We start from the raw sequence: 21,770 nt of genomic DNA, 5'->3' as shown, positions 1-21,770 counted from the left end.
CGAGCTAAAACATGGGAAAAAAGTCAACATTTAAAAGATGAAGTGAAGCAGAAAGGTGCACTCAGCCCTATGTGAAGCACTTCGTCTCATCCTGCTTTGTCTAATCCCTTGTTCATGACTTAGATTGTCTCTTCACTTCCTTTTATTTATTTATTTTTTAACCCTTTTTTGGTTAAAGAATCTTTTTTCTTCCTATTCTTGAACAGTCTGATTGGTAATGTCCATGATTTCCGGACATTTAGCTCAGAACAGAAGATATACAGTGACTTCATAACAAAAGCATAAAGACGAGCCTTTGTTGCTTTGCTCATGAGGGATCGACTGTTGTTGATGGTTCTTTAGCAGTGCGGTATTTATCATTGTTAGCTATCTAGAACATCCATCTAGCTAATTGTTCATGAACCGTGTGCCAAGTGTTGCTTGGTGGCTTTCCAACATGTTTTTCATCATTAACAAAAGAATGTAAATGTGTTTTAGTCAAACACCAACAAGATTTAATTATTAATACCTGTTAATTATACAATGCCATGTTAAGTTGTTAGGTGTTAGATTTAAGTCTCACTCTAGGTTTCTAACCAATCATAGACGAGACGGAATTCTTGTACCCGATCACAATGTAGAAGGTAGGATTGCTTAACCTCACACAAGCGTGTTAACAGTTCTTTTAAGACAACATTTAATAAACATTATTTTTTTATATAAATCACTAACTTGATTTCAGCTCAGCTGAATGATTTATCATTAAACTTATTTTAACATTTTTTAAATGTAATAGTTATTAAAAGATGATTTTATTGATTAAAGGAAAAAGCTGTCCAAGTCCACCTTGGCCCTATGTGAAAAAATAATTGCCCCCTTGCTATATCATGAATGAACTGTGATGCTCATGCACAAATGTAGAAATCTTGGAACAGTAGTGAATCTTTCCAGGAATTGCTGGCCTACCAAAATTACTACAAGAGCAAGACGACAACCCATCTAGGAGCTCATAAGAGAACTGCAGGCCTCACTTGCTTCAATTGCATTCAGTTTTCATGATTCAACAGGAAGAAAGCGTTCCAAGGCAAAAGCCAAAAAAAATAAATAAATAAAATAAAACACACAAAGGCTGGTCTCACATTTGCCAAAAATATCTTGATTTTCCCCAAAGACTTTTGGGCTAATATTTTGTGGAATGATGAGATAAAAGTTCAACTTTTTGAAAGGTGTGCATCCTCATTACATCTGGCATAAATAAAAAATAAAAATTAAATTAGCAGAATATCTAGTTTTATTCTTATAATTTGACATAGTGTATATTCCACAGAAATAAACAAAAAAAATTATAAACCCTTTGCTTTGATTTTTCTTATCCATAATTTGTTCAATCCATTAAGCTACATTTTTTACCCACAAGCAATAAAATTCTCCAGGGTGCCATGTTAAAGTCACATCAGTGACATTGGGTGTCCTTTAAAAAAAAAATGCTTATTGCCAGATTTCCTTCCAGAGGAGGAAAATGGCATTTTGTTGGTCCTGTGCACTTCTGAGTCAAATCTAATGATTTGCATCACAACATGCCTTGACATTTATGGTGCATTTGTTGGGTTTGTGTGTAACTTCATTATGAACTGTCTACTCGCAGTTCAAAATGCTGACCAGTGCCTTACAACATGGCAGGATGTGGTTTGATTGATTCAGTACGGCGGATGATGTCATGCGCGCATCTATGCATGTCTGTCTTTATGGCTGTCAGGCATATCTCACAACGAAACATCAGTTTTATAAAAAATAATAAAATAAATAAAGAAATAAATATATGAATGCACATGTTGGAGCAAACAAACATGATTATGTTGATCAAAAGTACCATGTACAGTAATACAATAACAATGTGCTGGTTTACCGTGATTTATTTACAAATTTATTAACAAATTCCAGGCCTTATTTTTAACTCTATTAAAATGCAATAATCTGGTGCTGTAGTGCAGAACGTAGTTTTAATTGCTCCAGCTTGAATCAGCTTCGCGTGGGATGCCGCTTGTTTACTTTCTTGCTAAGCAACCAAGTATGCTTTATTAGTACACTGGAGGCTTCCCAAAAGACTGTTTTTTCCCATTTGGGAAGGGGTTCATGCACAATAAGCACAAATACTAAATCTCATCTCCACACCATGATCAGCATCAATCATTTAGACTGATCCACACAGACAGCTCAGGAATTGTTTGTTTTGATTTCGAGAAGCTTCAGGAAGGATCCTGGAAGTTTGTCAACTCTAATAAAAGATTCGATTTACATCCGTCAACCTTTTCATTAGGTACATTTTGCTCGTACTAAGTTGGACCCCTTTTACTGCCTTAATTCTTCATTTTATAGATGAAGGTGCAGGGAAACATTTCTTAAAGATGTTTGGTCCATATCAACATGATAACATTTTCTGCAGATTTGTCAGCTGCACATTGATAATGCAAATCTTCTGTTCCACCACATCCCAAAGATCCTACACATTATTATGCTCATGAAAGCAGCTTAAGATGATTTTAGCTTTGGGGCATGGTGTGTTATCCAGTGATCATCAAAGGGTGGACAAGCTGAGCAACAATACTCTGGTAGGCTGAAATGTTCAAATAGAACAAAGGGTTCTAAAGGTAGGCTGGAACCCTTTGTCAAGTTAATCTTCTCCAGACCATAACACTACAACCTTCACCCTAAACCATTGATGCAAGGCAGGATGGATCCATGCTTACATGTTTATGCTCAATTTTGATCCCAAAATCTGAATGTTGCAGCAGAAACCATAACTCATCAGGCCAGGCGACATTTTCTCAATCTTATATTGTCCAAATTTGGTAAGGCCATGCGAATTGTAGCCATAGTTTCCTGTTTTTAGTTGAGAGGAGTGGCACCCAGTGTGGTCTTCTCCTGCTTCTGTAGCACAACTGCTTCAGGGTTCGACGTGTTGTGCATTCCGAGATGCTTTTCAGCATACCTTGAATGTAATGAGATGTTATTTGAGTTATTGTTTCTTTTCTATCAGACCATTCTCCCCTGAGCTTTGGCATCAATGGGGTGTTTAAACATTTAATTTAATCATTAATGCAAAAAAAAAGCGTGACAATTTAGATTTTTTTTTTTTCAACTTTACAAATATTAAGCATGCACTACTCATTATGGGGTGCATACAGACCTCTTACATATTCTCCTATTTACCAATTTCACCCCATTTCACCTCCTGTAATAAGTAATACAGAGTGTATTTTTGAGTGTAATTTTGCACTAAATTAGAACGGAAATTTCAGGTTTATTTGTAGCAGGATAAGATCTTACATTTCCTCTACATCCTGACCCACTGGCAGACGAAAACTAACTAAATAAAAAAAGGTATAAAGCAGAAAACCAACAATCTTCTTTCTATCATGTTTCATACAACGCAAACCATGATGCTCTGCACTGGGTATCTGGAGAGCTTTACTGCCATTGACAGTGTTGCCAGATTTAGCTGGTGAGGATTTCCAGCCCCAAAACCAGAAAAATATTTGATCTATATTCAGTTCAGCATTCTGTCACTGTAGATTTGTAGTTTGTAACCTCGCAACCACATGTAAGACCATTGCGCAACAGCAGGCAGCCGGAGTTATAAAGTCAATAGCACCAGCAATGCAAAACCAACACCTACTGGATAGGAGTAGGAGTAGAATAGGAGTAAAAACAAAAAACAAACAAAAAAAAACATGAAAACTATGGGTCAGTATGTAAATCTAATAACCAGTAACAGAATGGAGTGACTGGAGACATGATGACTGGCACTCTTCCTAGGTTTCATTTCAAATTAGCTTATAAAATGCAAACCAGCCCTATTTTTCTTTCAACCAGCTCCACCAATGTAGACCCACTCAATCTGCTAAGACTGGTCTTAGATGACATGGAACAGTTGCCTTGTGTTTATATGATGCCACTATCTGTATCTCTTCCACTATAGAGATTAAAATACAGTGGTGTAAAAACGTGTTTGCACCCTTATTGATTTCTTTTTTTTTTTTTTTTGCATATTTGTTACACTTGTTTCAGATCATCAAACAAATTTTAATATGAGTCAAAGATAACAAGTAAACATATGATGCAGTTTTTAAATGAAGATTTTTATTATTGGGGGAAACGAATCCCAAATACATAGCCCTTTCGAAAAAAGTGTTTGCCCCCTAAACCTAATAACTGGTTGGGCCACCCAACTGCAGCAACAACTGCAATCAAATGTTTTCGATAACTTGCAATAAGTCTGTTATAGCGCTGCGGAGGAATTTTGGCCCACTCATCTTTGCAGAATCTTGGACACATTGTAGGCTTTTTGAGCATGAACCACCCTTTTAAGTTCATGCCATAGCATCTCAATTAGATTTTAACTAGCCCGCTCCAGCGTCTTCATTTTATTTGCCTTCAGCCATTCAGAAGTGGACTTGCTGGTGTGCTTTGGATCATTGTCCTGCTGCAGAACCCAAGTGCGCTTCAGCTTAAGATAGACCAGAAGAATGAGCTGAAAGGTTAATTCAACCTTTCAGGTGAAATGGATTCAATATTGCTACAAAGATCCTCCGTTGTCCATATCACACACATCTCGATCAGTCTTTTCCTGCAAAGCCAAAATGGCAAGAGTACAAGAGACTAACACTCCACTCCATCGGTGGCTAACGTCAAGCCACGACTCAAGGACAACTGGGCTAATTGGCTTATAAGACCATCAATCAACCCATTCTAGCCTCAGTGTCTTCAGACCTCAGTGGCTCTTAGCGGATTTAATAAATGTCACTGCTGCTTGGATTTCATTCCATGATACGCCTGCTCTAGTGTCACATCACAACACGAGACCTGAACGACCTGCTGGAAAACCGGCTCATGAAATGTCATGAGGATGTCCTTAGCTTATAAGCTTATCGGCGTTCTGAGTGATGGGTTACAAATTGGCTGGCCAAAACTCAATAATAGCTACCAGCTATTGGAATTTCTCTCTGCCATTTTCTCTCAAGTGCCTCTCAAACTGGGCATGCCATTCATCAGGAGTGGTGGAAGGTCTTGAGGCTTCCTTGGACAATATGTCAGTTAATATCTTAAAACCATAGATGACATAAATACTTGCATGGCATGGCTTTGCGTGACACCCTGGTACAAACTAACCTCCTATACAGGATGTACAGTATTCACTCTTCGAACCCATTATTCCCTGCATACGCTCTGGATTCACCATGAGCGTGGCTAGAATGAAGAAGTCCCTCATGATAAAAAGGAAGAAGATATACAGAAGGCAAACATGGCTGGTTTGCATGAGCTCTAAATCATGCCAATGCTTTGTCTTGCTGTACACTAGCACCATTCATCATTTGCAACGATACAATGCACATACGTTGTACAGACTGTTGGTTTTAGCTCTTATAATTCTGTCTATGAACTGAAAAGACAACACCATCAAACAAAACCCAGTTATAAAAAAACCTCAAAGCCTCCCTTCATAGATCAAGCTGTAACCATATCACCTGCGATACGGGCAGAAATATCCTTCACCGTCGTGAAACAATATGTATTATAATAACATCCATGAGCCAGCTGAAATAAATCTTAATCTTAGTGCATAGCATGTTTTTTCTGTTTTTTTTTTTTTCTTTGTGTGTGCCTGTTGATGGAGATCTGCAGTTGAGGATCAGTAACACTAATGTAGGCTTTTCGGTTATCCTAGCCAAGCTGTGGGACCCCATGCTGGCTACAAAATGACAGCTGGGACTGAAATAGGGCTGCATTATGGAGAGGCTTAGCATCTGTGCTAGTGAGAGCATGGCTTTTATATGCAGAGTGTAGGGTGAGGAAATCATACAAACTTCGAGATGGAGTTAGAGGTTTATATTTCAGCTGATTAACTGCAAATTGTGTTGCCAAATCTCTTTTGCATCAGATGGATGGATGGATGGATGGATGGATACTTGGGTTTGATGGTAATATTTAATATGTTCAATATATCCAGACTCATTTTTATGCATATACTTGATTTTTCTTTACATTCAGATTATCAAACACATTCACTTGTGCAGGTTGCCAGGTGTGTAAATCCTGTGTAAAATGTCAGATATTTTTCCTCCAATACCCCCCCTCCCCCAGACCACCTCATCTATCCACAGAGACTCCATTTTAAGCTTAAACTGTTAATTGCTCCTACATTAAAAATAAATAAATAGCAAGCGGGTATAAAGATGTATGAATGAGAATATGGCAAGAAATTCATATTAACAGGTGTACAAGATTGCTTCCACGCTAAGTATTTAGTACATGCCTTGCTTATTCTAATGCATAACTTTCTTGTTCTCTTAGCATTACCATTTCACTGCTTTCTAAAATTATGCAGTATAGAACTAGAACAATTTATTTTTAGAAAACGTAATAAATTCCGTCTACTTTTAGATTGAGTCTTTCTGCAATCATATATAAATAAATTGTAAATGCATGTCACAAGATGCATATCACATCACGAGATCTTTTTTACTTGCAATGGTGCCATGTTTCACAGTTCCCTTATGACACTTTTATACTTAGTTATAATTAGTGGTCTAATAAATGAGAACTGCTACAAGAAATGCTATTTCTTATTTGATATGTTGTTTTTTTCAGTACTAATGCTTTAATATTATATATAAAATTAAATGCCCATAACTGACTTATACGTGCCTAAAATGTTCTGTGACTCTGATTGCAAACGGCATGCCAGTGGTGAGCTCTGTTCTGTCACACCCCACTGTACATACTGTATTACTACATGCTGGATGACTATTAAAAAATTAAATGTGCTTTTGATTTTTTTTTCATGAATGCTTAAAACAAAAGCCCGACACCTTAATGCCTACTAGAGGCAGTTAACCCCCCCCCCCGCGAACATCCTGCCATAAATAAACCAATCCCTCCTAGGTTAAAAAGCGTCCTCTCGCCACTCGTTCTCCAACAGCTTTCTTTTGTTCCGAGTCTTCCAACCGTAGCAAAGCCGCGCTGTTCTGCCGAGACATCCTCAGCTCTGTCACTGATGTGGGACTAAAGCTGAGACGAGTTCTTTAAGAGCTAGACGAGCAGAAACGTATGCAGCCTGACTCCCAATTCCAAGGAAAGTCTAAACCTCCACCTGTACTGATTTGCCTCAAGGCATGTTAAGCTCGACTTCCTACGCAGACGCTTAATAAATCGTACCTGGATGGAAAAGGCATGTCTCTGAAGCTAATACATATTAAACAAAAATGCAGACATTGTGCTAACTTCCCGTCTGAGGTGAATTCTGCCCAAGCGATGCTGCGTGATTAATATTCCCTGCTGTTAACGGGATGTTTACACCGCTCAGACCTCATAACCCGTTTATAAGCCTTACAGAAACATTTATGATGTGGTGCTGGAGGACTTATGAAATGCTTCAGTCAGAATCAACGTGATATTAGACATTTTATACGAGACGTAAAAAAAAGCTATTATTGCAGCAAGACTGTTTGTATCTTATTTATATGAATTTTCCTTTTCCAACAGCACATTACTTCCCTTTCAGGAACATGTTTTTACAGGGCTAATGTGGAGCATCTGCCATAAAAGTCTCTAAGTTGTTACTACGTATATAAAGTGTGATGCATTTTAGAGCATGCATTAAAATATAAACCTGTGATTTGCAGTTGCGCTAAAGGCACAGCTGCTGTTATGGAAAATTTAATCAGATTAAATAATTCAACAAGTCCTTGTTAATATTTAACTTTAACTTTGTTTGTTATTTAACTTTAAGGACTTTAATCTGACTTAGAGGCTCTGCGAATAAGTGACATTTTATTAGCTAAATTTCTTTTCAGTAGGTGTAAATGCATGTGTATAACCATTAACCATACATTCGAAGCTATTCAAGAAGATCAATACATTTTTAGATTTCAAGATACATGATTTTAAGATGGTTCAGAGGCTGTTTTAAATTTTAATGACTGCGATGTTAGTAAGGTGCAGGTGCAGTGATTTAACAGTCGGTTTACAGAAGCAATGACATCTAAAGTAGTACTACATCAAATATTTAATATTACCTTTTAATATTAAGTACGGTTTAAAAGAATGTGCTGACCATACATCTGAAAATATTTTAAAGGCACCCAAAACAAAAAGGGCCAAAAAGGTAAGGGGAAAAATAATAACTCTTTTTGCACATTTTTGTGCAAAAAAATAAATAAATAAATAAAAACCCGCCAATTAGATTTTTCCCCTAATGTGAACACACATAAGGAGATGCCCCTCCCCCGGCTTGGTACTCCGCTATACTGTTATTTGGAGGGGCGTGGCTCAGCAGAAGCTCATTAATATAGACATTTAATTAAATGGCTTATTTGGAGAAAGGAGCTTGAGGTGTAAAATATAGGTATTATTTGATGGCAATTACAGCTGGAATATTTATACTTAATACACAACTTGTGATGAGTTGTTAAATAAATAGTAAAATATGGGACCTTTTAAAGCTATGATTATAACAGTGTTATTATCGTGCTAAATTTTGATGGCGATTTAGCAATTTTATAACGCTAAGCATTCCATTTTATTATTTGTTTATGATGATATGAAGCTTAACAATGAATTTGTCCTTATTTATTCCATAATTTTTATTGTACAAGAGATGCAATGGTAAAATAAACAAACAAACAAATAAATAAATAAAAGTCTATATGCCATTTCATCCAATTTTTATGGCAACATTTTCTTACAGCTCATTTTTTTCATTTTCCAATAACAAAAGAACGTGCACCTGCATCTGAATAGAAAAAAAAAAAATGATGGAGGAAAAAATATATAACATGATCACGTCGTATTCAGGAACCCTGCAATTCCTTATCATCATCATCTTCAGCGGCAGCATCATCACAAAGGTAATCCCCGTTAATTCTCTTACAGGTAGGTATTCACTCCTCCGGTTCAACTGTGTGGTCTGTATTACGGTGTTTTTGATGAAATGGGCACATTTTCCAAATTGCCCCAGAATATGAAAAGGATGACTTAAAAGCATTCAATTCCCACGGGTACATCCACAGAAAAGCTTTGTAGATAGTTCTGTAAGCATGGATAATGGGTGTTTTAAAGGGTACTCATAGCTGGATGGCCCAGAAATACAGACCGAGTCACTAGTGATTTACAAAAATGGGTATCGTGGTGTAAATATTGTGCTTTGTTACAGTAAGTAGTTCGTATTACTTTCCTAACTCTACTGGAGAATATCAATTCGATGGCAGCTTCAAGAGCTGCATTCATCTCAATACAATGAGACCACGGAGCATATTGGAGTTTCATTGATCTGTTGTTCGTGGATTCAGATTGTGAAACTTCAATAGATCTAGAGCTTGTGTTTTTTTGCAAGCCCGCTTTGTGAAATGTTGGTCAAGGCAGCTGGGAATGGCAGGAGAACTGAACAAGAACTGGGACACGACTGGGAAACTTCCAGCAGGTTTTTAATTATTTACAATCGCTTGGGTTCCTTTAAAGCTTAAAAGATAATCTTTTCTTTGTCGTCATCACTGCGTTTCATTTTAATAATGTATGCATAGCATCAAGTGACGATTTTGTCAGCATTATGCACTGATACCTCGCTAACTAATTGATGATTCAACGCATACGCTTCGTGTTTGTAACGTGGCCGCGAGCTATTACAATGCAAAGCGAATTATCATTGCAATATCTAAAATTGTACAAATTATCAACAAGTTTTTTTTGTTTAGGACAAAACTTGACTCTAACTGGATGAATCTGTGCCTGGAAATCTAGCCATAGACCCGGCTCACCTAATTATCTTGCTCAATCATGTAGTGCTGTTGGTGAGGGTTCTACAGCATACAAGAGAACGCTGGCCACCACTGATTTTTTTTCTGTAGAAGCTGTTTGCTGATGCTAAAGGAGCCCAGTTAGCAGCTATGGAAGAATTTAAGGGAAACGTGTTCATTGGTTGTTTTATATTACAAGAGACACTTTGAATCTTGTATCTTTGAACATATTGCTAGTGCTGCTATGAAGTCAGGTGATACAATATCATTGCCCTACATGCGCAGAGGCAAAAAGTTTTTCATTTTTTGCAGCCGATGGTGGTTTTGACTACATGCATCTTGTTTCTTTCACGTTACATTATTGGAAGGTTAGAGAATGATTTGAGAGCGTCTTATTCAGACTGAAAGTGGTAAAGCAGCGTTCCTTCAGTTTGATCCCATTTCATTACACATCGAGCGGAATTTCCTGCTCTAACAAACCTGCATCAACGTTATCGGCTCGTTAAGAAGACATTAATGAGGTTAAAATGGGCACTTTAGAAACGGCAAAGCGCCACATTGTCTAATGGAGCACAGCTAAGGTACCGGGTTTTCAGGAAAGAAAAACCAAACAAAAACGAAACAAAAGCAAGGCGAATGAAAGCCTCTCAGTGCTCTGATCTGAATCTGGCGAGGCCATTGTCCCGAACTTTCACCAGCTTTAAGAAACTGTCAGCAAATTTAACTGCGTAAAAGAGAGAGTACCCTATTAGCCACATTTTGCAAGGAGTCTTGTTCTTATCATTCAGTCTATATGATCCTAACAGATTAAGATTTAATGGAACTCTATAGAGAATATTTAATGTTTAAAAATGCAACGCAGCGAATAAACAGCCATACTAGTTTCATGCCCTAACAGTTAGTCACAGTGAGGAAAGACCAGTTTAAATGCCTAAGGAGGGTGGAAAAAAGAAAATTAGCGTTTAAAAAAAAAAAAAATCCAGAGCAGGTCAGGAGGAAAATAAATGGCTTTATTATGTGCTGACCTTGGGGATGGAAGACTGAGCATGAGGCCAGCGGCAGCACCAGTTAAATGCGTCCCTCACATAATAAAGTCACCCTCCACATAATAGAATAATTACGACCTAATTACGTTTATTTATTTGCTTGTTTGCTCACTTATTTATTTATTTATTTGTAAATAATGATTGTGCAAAAGTCAAATCCACTCTGTTCATTTACTTAATTATTTTATTTCAATGAATTTTGGTTTGAAGTTTTAACAATATATTTTAAATAAAAATTTTAATATTTAATTCCATTAATTTTTTTTCATATACTTTTCATTAGAAACATATGTATTACATGTTTTTTATTTTAACATATCTTGCTCAGTGGCAGGGGGCCTGGAGCCTTTCCCAGGAGCCTTCGCAGGGCACACAAACACACACACACACACACACACACACTATGGGCAATTTGGAAACGCCAATTAGCCTAATCTGCGTGTCTTTGGACTTTAGGCGGAAACGCACCAAGCATGGGGAGAGAACATTCATACTCCATGCACACAGAGACAGGAATCGAGCCTGACCGAGAATCGAACCTGGACCCTGGACATGCACGTGCTAACCACTACGCCACCATGCCGCCTCCCAATACACTAAGCCAAGTAATTCATTCACTGTTATTATTCATATTCATTTTTTTTCTAGTCCAATCTGTGATTGATCCTGGAAATTCTTTGCCCATCGCAGGAATGCATCCTGGATGAGATTAGACCAGATTGCATTTCACATCTAGTGAAATGTTGAGTAATTAGTCCACTTTCCCATGAGGAATCCCAGCACTGTACATGGAGACAACATGCCAAGTTTGGCGCACACTGCCATCTCTGAGCTTACAAGGGAGTCCACTGAAGCCCAAACTCATATGTTGTTTTACTGAAAAAAAATAAACCACATAGGGAGGTCATAGGGAGGCATTCAGAGCACAAGCAAATCGAGTTTGCTTTAAAATGTTGTTTATGGAAAATCCATTCTAAAGAAATATTCAGAAGATCAGAAGATGATGTCACTGTTCCTAGAACCTTGATGATGCTCAGTTAAAACATGAGCAAAAGATCTATAATCTGTGTTCCTCTTCTTCATGTGACCAGGAGCTAGGTTTAATGAAATTAAAACAAGGACTATGTTGTTGTTCGGTTGTCGGGCTCTCCCTTAGGCGAGGAACAAACTTGCTTTCGTAAAATTGAAGTCTATCGATTTTCCAAAAGACATAACACTGTGACACTTTTGCAATGTCGCAGCATGATGAGATGACCGGATACACACTCCATCCATGATCTCTACCACGACTTATATTGGATATTACACACTTAAAATGAAGAATGAGCTTATCGAATCACAAACCTATAGGAGTCGAATTCCTGCACTCGATTCAGATAACTGCTTCGCTGGCACACACGTTATTGTCCACACACACTGTTGTATATTTCATAGTACAGATTATACACTACCTTTAATGTCTAGGTGCCGCACATACAACCACGACAGAGTGAGAGTAAAAAGAGAGATTGATCAGTTCTTTTACACCACCACCATAAAACTCTGATTACCCTGCCGTTTTCATTTCAAAGGCCAGCCAACTACAGTACCAGTAGGAACCATCCTTTTAAAATTTTCACCATTCTTCTAGCTGCACTTTAAGAGGAACTTTGCTCAGGGATTTAATTAGCGGCAGAAGTTGGAACAGGATGAACCGCCTTCTAGAAACGGTAAACTAAACAGAACATCTGGAACAACTCTGCCAATTACCACTTCTCAAAGAAGTACACTTGTTCCCCTTTGCTCTTAGAAGAGTCGCTGAGTGTGACCATTTACTCGTTCATCGCTACAGTATGTTCCCGGGGTAACGAACAAGACGTGCGCTCAAGCGAAACCGGAGGACTTTGACCAGCATGGTGCCAGTGTTTCATTGAACGGGTTAACTGAATACGCTGGGAATGTATCTACCTTCGCGGTGGGGTTAAGGGAAGCACCAGGGCGACATGTCACTAATGAACTTCCGCAAAGTGCCACGTTTAATTAGCAGGGAAGGGACCTCAGACAGTTCTCAGGGTATGACTGAAGCGTCATTGTTAGCATGACTAAGCTGTCGAAGCAAGAAGCAAGTCCCTGAGAGATGTAGAAAATAATCTGGTGGGTGGAGGAAAAAACAAAAAAGGAGAAAGAGGAAGAAGGCAACCGACTGACTGAGTGCTCCAGAAAGGATCATTCATTTGGCAAATGCAATACAGTATTCCCATCAGTTTAAAGCCACCGAGCCAGAACTTTACTTTATTTCTCTGATTTCCTACCTGCAGTGCTTGTGAGGGCCACTTAGGGTCTCGATGACAAAACACTCGCCATCGTTGAGGCAATAAGCCAAGTCCTTCTCCTGACATGGTTTGAAGTGCTCCGATTTCAAGGGCGGGAGGGTCGGGGCCGCTGCAAGACAAAAACAAGAGGTGGTTACTAAAATTTATAGGGTAATCAAGTGAATCTGAAATGCGTAAGGATGCTGACGGCAAAAGACAAAGGAGACAACAACAACAGTGAGTGGAAGTCATTTGTGTCCCCGTGATTTGATTCAATGTAAAAATATATTTGCATGGGAGAAAAAGGCATTTTAAACAGAAAATGAAGTGTTCTTCACTCCACCCATCTGCATAGGTCAGATAAATCATTTTACATTTCCTGAAAAGCCTATTCATATATACTATATATATATTTATTTATTTATTTATTTTTCCATCAAATCTTTAAAACATTATTCACAATGAGTCATCCATTAAGAAAAAAAAGAAATCTATTCATTTACTCAGCTCTGAACCCGCCCCCCTCATTTGGAACAATTAAAATACTTGGGACCTTCAGTCAAGGCTATGCAAAAAAAAAAAAAAAAAGTTCTGTCTTTCTTTTCAAAGATGTTCAAGAGTGTTTAAATAAAGGAATAAGAGGTAAATATGTCATGTTTCCATCCTCATCTTAGCAGCTTTTGCAAGCTCCAAGTTGTAATGTTTCCATGGAACATTCTTTATAGTAATGGGGGGGGGTCATGTCTTTATATATATAGGTCATTTCATTAGGTACACCTGCTCAACTAATCACATAGCAGTGAATCAATGCATTTAGGCGTGTAGACATGGTCAAGTCAATCTGCAAGTCAGTTCAAACCCAGCATCAGAAGGGGGAAGAAAGGTGATTTAAATTACTTTGATTACGGCATGGTTGTTGGTGCCAGGCAGGCTGGTAGGAGTATTTACTGTATGAAACTGCAGATTTACACACACAATCATATCTAGAGTTTACAGAAAACGGTGGTAAAAAGAGAAAATATCCAGTGAGCAAAAGTTCTCTGGGTGACAATGCCTTGTCGATGCCAGAGGTCAGGGGAGAACAGACAGACTGGTTCGAGCTGATAGAAAGGCAACAGTAACTTAAATAACGTTACAACCGAGGTTTGCTGAAGAAGATCTCAGAACACACAACATGTCAAACCTTGAAGCAGATGGGCTACAGCAGCAGCGAACCACAACAGATGCCACTTCTGTCAGCTACAGTAAGAAAAAAAAAAAAAAAAAAACTCTAGCAATGCACATGGACTTGTCAGAAATGGTCTCCAATTCTAATGCAACGTTAGGATAGTAGGGTCAGAATTCAGCGTGAACAACCTGAAAGCATGGAGTCATCCTGTCTTGTTTAACTGGTTTAGACTGGTGGTGGTGGTGTAATGGTGTGGCAGAAATTTTCTTGGCACAGGTACCAACTTATCCGTATAATCGTACAGGTACCCGTATAATCTTGTGCCCCTTGGGACCAACTGAACATGGTTTGACCCTATTGTTCCCTTAATGGCCACGAAGCTAAAATCATCTTAAACTAGTTTCTTGAACATGACAATGAGTTCCCTGTACTTCATATGGCCTCTACAGTCACCAGATCTCCAATCCAATAGAGTACCTTCGGGATGCGGTATCACAGTATTGAGATTTGTATCACAGATGGCATGAAAAATGAAGGCAGTTCTAAAGCTGGAAGGAGGTTCAACCTAGTACTAGCAAGTTGTACTGAATGAAGTGACCCGTGATAACATAGACTGGAATTCCTCCACCAAACAAACAAAAACAAAAAAACACGAAACCCATGGAGCACAGACATTTCCCTCATCTGGTGCATCCATTTCTTCTTCATCTTTCGGCTGTTCCCTCTCAGGGGTCGCCACAGCGAATCATCAGCCTCCATCTAACCCTATCTTCTGCATCCTCTTCTCTCACACCAACTAACTTCATGTCCTCTCTCACTGCATCCATAAATCTCCTCTTTGGTCTTCCTCTAGACCTCCTGCCTGACAGTTCCAACCTCAGCATCCTTCTACCGATATATTCACCATCTCTCCTCTGAACATGTCCAAACCACCTCAATCTGCCCTCTTTGTCTTTATCTCCAAAACATCTAAGATGGGTTGTCCCTCTGATGAACTCATTCTTGATCCTATCCATCCTTGTCACTCCCAAGGAGAACCTCAACATCTTCAGCTCCGCTACCTCCAACTCTGCCTCCTGTCTTTTCTTCAGTGCCACTGTCTCTAAGCCGTAGAGCATCGCTGGTCTCACCACTGTCCTGTACACCTTTCCCTTCATTCTCGCTGATACTGGTGCATCTATTTAAATTCCATTTTACTGCATTTAGCTGCATGCATTCAGTCAAATATTCTTTCACAATATTGCATCACTGGGGTTGATAAAATTTTTTGGTATAATTGAATATGATTTTATTTAAGGAATACTATCTTTTTTGTTTATGTCAACTTATTGTTGTAAAGAATAATATTAACCAATTAAGTATAAATCAAAAGATAATTATTAAGAAATGAAAGTAAAAAAACATATTACTGCCTGGGCATTGCTCTTCAGTGCAACAAAAACGCTTTAGTCAAGGAACGTGTGACGCCGGAGTCCATCCTGGGAATACTGGAGTGTGATGGGAATACACACCGGATAGGACACCAGTCTATCACTGGGTGCCCACACACACACATTTTTACATATTGTATGGGGTAATTTATTACAGACAATTTATGTCAGGGGAAAACAGGAGAACCCAGAGAGTATTCCACATGTACAGTATATAAAGAATGCAGAAACTCAACATAGACCGCAGATCCAGATCAAACTGCAGAGTCTTGAGCTGTGAAACGCAAAATATGCAATCCGAAGGCTAAAAAAGCAGCAGACTCAACTTCTATTCTATTTTTATCCCTTCACGGTAACACTTTTAATTCTTCTTCATCAGTCAGCAATGTTCTGTAGCTGCTATTAGCCTGGACAGAAGCAATGCTGTAATACAGTGTGTATAACATTAACACAGCCGGGTGTTTGCAGTGCCGCTGATCCATGACTGCGAGAAGATGGATGGACGAGAGGGACAATCGCTCTCTCTGGCCTAATGAGATTACTACAGGAAGCGGTCCACTGTTTGGGAATAAGACTCCATCATGATGAATAGGACACGCTCCTGAGTTCGCAAAAGCGCCTGCATAATATCAGAACGTTGCTATTTTTTACTTTGCTATCGACACACAGCGCTAGGCCTGTCAGCGTACTGACCATAAAAACATGACTAATGGAATTCAGAGTGCGCTCAAAATTATCGAGGTGCTACACTTTAAACTCTACGAGTGTGTCAGGACATCAGTAGGGTGTATGTGCTTCAGCACATTGAATAAATAAATACTGCATATACGTACGTATTGTGCTGTTAATATAATGAACAACTGCTCTCTCGAAAGCCTCCCTTTATTTCTTTCTTTTGAAGATAATAAGGCAATAACAAAAGCTTTTTCCTTAAAAAAAAAACAAAAAAAACTGCAATGCACAAATGAAGACTTCGTCCATAAATATTTAAAAAATGTCTCCTTAGGGTCATTCTATACCACATCAACCATGGCCTTAGATCTGGAATGCCAAAATAAACCTCATGGGGGACAATAAAATACCTTTTAATTTGTTATCACGCCCCATTTTTGCAGTCATTAATCATGTCTTTAATATGTGAAGATTTTCAAAGGACCATTTCTTCATTTCTAAACAGAACAGAAAGCTGACAATTGCAACCCAGCTTTTTTTTTTTTTTTTCAGATTCTTCCAGAGTTTGCAATCAAAGTCTGGAACAAGTTATGAGCTTCTGAATATCAGCTTTTGATTTGGCACCAGAGCCTTTTGGAAATTTTGACCTTGGGTAGGATTTTGACTCCCGAGTAGACTAGTAGTCAATATTCTAAAGGGGCTGGGTCTAAAATTTGGGGTTTCCCGTTACGCCCCATAAGGGTTATTTGGCAGGCTTTCATCAGAACCTGAGATGGTCACCTGGGAACTTTCCAGGAAATTGGTTGATTTTACATAAACCAACCCTTTACAGAAAATGTCATCGCAAAGATTTCCAGCTGAAGTACTGTCAGAGCAATAACGTTGCATGAAATTAATCAAACCAATCAGATTCAAGCGTAAACCGAGAAGCAATGTGAGGCGGATTGAAACTTTAACACCTGCGCATACCCAATCGTTCCCCTGTTCATGACGCTTGCTGCTACATACTGAGCACCGAGCATAAAGATCATATTTCTCACAAAGGCCAATCAATTCTCGCTAAGCTCTCGTTTATGGGCGCAACACAACACTCACATTACACAACGTAATCGATCTTCGTCCCCTGAAAAGGCAGTTAAGGCATCCCTACCCTGAGCTGTGTCATGGATCTCGGCTTTGCGACAGTCCTTCCATCTTTCTTGATTGCCCTAGGCGGAGGAAAGGAAGTGGTGGAGAGAAGAAAGGATGGGATTCCCTTGAGCTCTTTTTCCAGTGCTGTCCTTCAGAGACAACCTTCCTCCAGGTTCCTAATGGCAAAGCCAGCAGACAGGGTCAGCCGGTATCAATCAGCACTGGAGCGGCAGTAAAGATGACACCGGGAGAGAATGGAGAACGTGGAAGGACGAGGACACGCTCTTGGACAGGATTTATGGCACTCGAATATTCCCGGGAACGTCTAATAATTCTGTTTAAGTACTTCAAGAGCAGTTCTTAAAGAACTTAGGATGAAACTTAAAAATTCATGTGCAGGCTGTTGGGGAGTGGGAGGACATATACGTGCCGGTCTTCTTATTTCAGTGATCCCTGCCTTTGAGTAGGAGTTCACATATAAATGATGTGACATTGCCTCCTGTTAATGTCAGAGTTTAAAGCTCTACACAAATCATTCAGGGGCCACACCTATCCTCTTTTTTTTTTTTTTACTTTAAAATAAAATCATGCAACCAGATTGTCTTTCGCCAGATACGTTTTTAAGACTCTATGATCTAGACAGATAACACAGAGTGATATTATCCCACTCCCTAGGGATGGAGCCCCTCCCAAATTAAAATCTCTGTTGCTTGGAGAATGAGACTGCATAGATATTTTTCCACTGCATTTTTTTGCACAGCTGTTGTGGTTCTCCAAAGTTCATGTGAAAATTAATAACTTTCCCACAAAAGGTTGGCATGACCTAGTTAACTTTGTTTTGTCTCAGTCCAATAAATGTCAGCTTGATGCAACAAATATCCGCCTGCATATTGTTTCCCCTGTGTATTAATAACTTTATAATGAAATATCGTGTTCGGTCTAGCACAACATAACCATTAATCCATGTCAACAACTCTGTGATTTTAGAAACTATGTAAATTCCTCTTCTTGTAATTAACTTTAGAAAAATAGCCAGATTTCAATGGCATGTCATTTTCTTTTGGCTATCTAATCACCAGGCTTTCATGATAACTTTACTATATTACAAAAAAGAAAAAGAAATAGATGAAATCCTCCTGTAAGGTGCATATCTAAAAAGGTCCTGTTATTTCTAGGAAGCGCCAAAATTTTCCCCGAGTGAAGGCCATAACTGAGGCTTAATGGGATTTTGACTAAAACTCTTAGACAAAACAAGCATAAAAAGATTTTAAAACAGTAATATCTAGTCTAGAAATTGTATATAATAATGTCTGGGGAAATGTAGGTCATTAGTAGTGTCATTGCATGCACTAAAGATGCCTAAAAGCATTTGCTTTACCATTGGCAATTTAATGCGTGAAAAAAAAAAAAAAAATTTTATCTTTAAACTTCGCTGACCACTCACTGTCAATAACCTTTGAATCAGATTATTGGCCCTAAGGGTTGTTTCTTGACAAGATAATGTGGAATCCCAGTATCTGAGACCTCATTGCTTTATTGACAGCAAAAACGCTATAACTAGTAAATGGGCAAGACTAGAAGTCCTTGCATTTACATTTAGGCATTTGGCAGACGACACTTAGGCAACTTGGTGGTTGTGGGACTTAAACCTGGGATCTACCGAACCGTAGTCCAATGCCTTAACCACTGAGCTACCCCTTGCCAGTATTGCCCAAAGGATTTCAAGACTTCAAGGCCTCTTCACTTAGTTTATGTATAAAATGCGCCAACTGTAGAGACTTTCTCAACACATGTTACTGACTGTCCTGCACTGGCTACGAGTCATCAGGTCAAATAACAGCTGCTGGGTCTACAACTTGAGAGAACATGTTCACTTAATTATAATGCCATGATGAGCTGAACTTGTGTGAGCCAGTGTTATTGAAGACTTGCAACCAATCACTGATTACCATTTTTCCCAATTATTAATCACCGATCACCAATGAATTAATCTAATCACCAAACATTACTGATACCCATGGCCAATCATAGGTAACTGATGTATCCAATGACCAACCACCATTCTTTCAATTACCAATCATCTAAGACCATCGTTTAAACCATCGTTCCCAATAACCAAGCACCATTTTCCCAATGGCTAATCATGGATCGTTGTTCTCAATCACCAATCACAAATGGTCCCCATGGCACAGTTCACTATTGTTATAGTAATAAATAATAATAAAAAGTTGTTATACGTACCATCCATGACCGTTTTTCGTTTTTATTTCCAGTGTACTCAAACCACTGTCTTTTCTTGTCAGTGCTATAAGACATTGTAAGTTAAACAAAACGTCATTTAAACGTAGTTATAATCTTTCGGGTTTTTTTGTTTCATTTTGATAAAACTATATTCTATTCCAAATATCTATGAAATATTTCTTTTCTCCATGTAACACAGTTGCCAGTCAAAAGTTTGGACACACCTACTAATGCAATGTTTTTTGTTTAGTTCTTTATTTTCTACAAGTCTAGAATAATACTGGATATTTCAAATCTATAAAATAGCACAGTATTAGGTAACGGTATTAAGTAACATGAAAACTTTGAAACAGCACAGTGTTAAGTAATAGTATTAAGTAACAACAATAGCAACAACAGTCAATTGTTATCTTAAAACAGGAAGGTCAGCTGTGAACTGGAATAGTTCTTGCATTAACTATATTGTCAAATGCATTTAAAATCCATCTCATCCCGGGAAAGCAAGACCAGAACTTACCTCTGCTGCCTCGGAAATTAGCACACAGCACTTCAGATTAGAGCCATTATGAAGGCTTTACAGTGCGTAAGTAGCAGACACATCTCAATATCAACTGATCAAAAGAGAAACTTGCATATTTTTGGTGCCGTCAGCATTGTTTTACAATGTAGAAATGAATAAAAATCAGGGGTCAAAAAACAAGGAATTAGAAGGCATGTCCAAACGTTTGAATGGTAGTGTATATTACGTATATAACATTTTAGCAAATATACAAATTAGCAGGCAAATGATATCATGCTAATCTTAGATATTATTGGAGCTAACGGATGTTTCTAACGAAATTACTGCACTGTAGAAACGAGAGGAGATGGTCAATTTGACGTTCAACTAATTTCAGAAATGGTATCATAGACATCAGAAAAGCATTGCTCAGAGGCAGACCAATAATAGCTGCCGTAGTGTACGACATAGTGCACGCCACTACATGAGACCTATCTTATAGACTTGACGCAGAAGCATAAACCAGCCTCAACTTTAGCTATCGATCCAAATTAGAGATTACGGTTACCTATGGAAGGACATAACTGTCACTAAAATTAAAAGCTGCAATTGCAAGACCACATTTCATCATTTCAGACCTAAGCAAGCGTTTTAATTTTCAGTGCAACTTTAGCGATTTTGAGCCTGTGAGCTGCAAAACCAATCCCAAAAATTGCAGGTTCTGTCTCTCTTGGTTGTGAAACAAACAAGAAAAAAAAGGCATACACACTCAACACAACAACCAAAAGGGCAGAAGGTAAAGCCTTTAAAGCCAACCCAATCTTGTGGAATTACCATGCTCTCTCCTCGGGGAGCCACTTTCACTCGGATGATGGAAGCAGGAGGCTGACAGAAGCGTTAGTGCAGGGAAGGGCATGTGTGTGTGTGTGTCTGTTTGTGTGTGTGGTGGTGTTTGGTTAGGCATAGTGCTTTTGTCCCCAGTGATATAATAAAAATGAGCGATTTAATAAAGACGACAGGTCCTCCTATCTCTCAACAACTGCACATACCACCACCATATCCATACCATCAAGATATCAAGATCTCAGGCTCTACTAATATCGGGTCGACTGCAGAGTGCTTGGCCTCAGGAGAGCCAACATGGATGGAGTCCTGTGTGTGTGTGTAGGCCCTGAGCAGAGAATACTCCTTCATATTACTTTCCATCAGTCAACAGCCATCATGCAGAGAAATAAAGGTGGTCGATAAGGAGGCAAGCGGCTGGAGTTGCTACTCTCTAGGCTCACAGTGTTCAGTTGATACATTCCTAACCAAACCTCGGAGGGGATGGTATAGCTCTTGCAGTGATGCAAAAACTGTCTGTATATATTTATGGATTTTTGTCCCTCCCAAATGGTACATGAGGCAGTCAGCAGTACTTCCTTTACCGAAAATACCAATTATATAACAAATTGTTATTTTCAAGATACAATCTATTTAAGTGTGAAAGAGCTGCCTTCAATGAGTTCTCTATTTTGGCCCT

At 38.7% G+C, this 21,770-nt stretch overlaps 1 protein-coding gene across 1 annotated transcript in view; it reads right to left on the bottom strand.

Moving 5' to 3' along the window:
- Positions 1 to 21,770, bottom strand: part of LOC128528537 (pro-neuregulin-3, membrane-bound isoform) — a 356,759-nt gene that overhangs the window by 127,933 nt on the left and 207,056 nt on the right. The window contains exon 2 of the mRNA XM_053501414.1: positions 13,108 to 13,237. Coding sequence (XP_053357389.1) covers positions 13,108 to 13,237 — 130 coding nt within the window. The remainder of the gene's footprint in view (positions 1 to 13,107; positions 13,238 to 21,770) is intronic.

This window comes from Clarias gariepinus, chromosome 8, assembly GCF_024256425.1.
Source record: "Clarias gariepinus isolate MV-2021 ecotype Netherlands chromosome 8, CGAR_prim_01v2, whole genome shotgun sequence".
NCBI classification, from domain to species: Eukaryota; Metazoa; Chordata; class Actinopteri; order Siluriformes; family Clariidae; genus Clarias; species Clarias gariepinus.
Note: the sequence above shows the minus strand (reverse complement) of the source record. Positions and strands in the feature narration are given on the sequence as shown.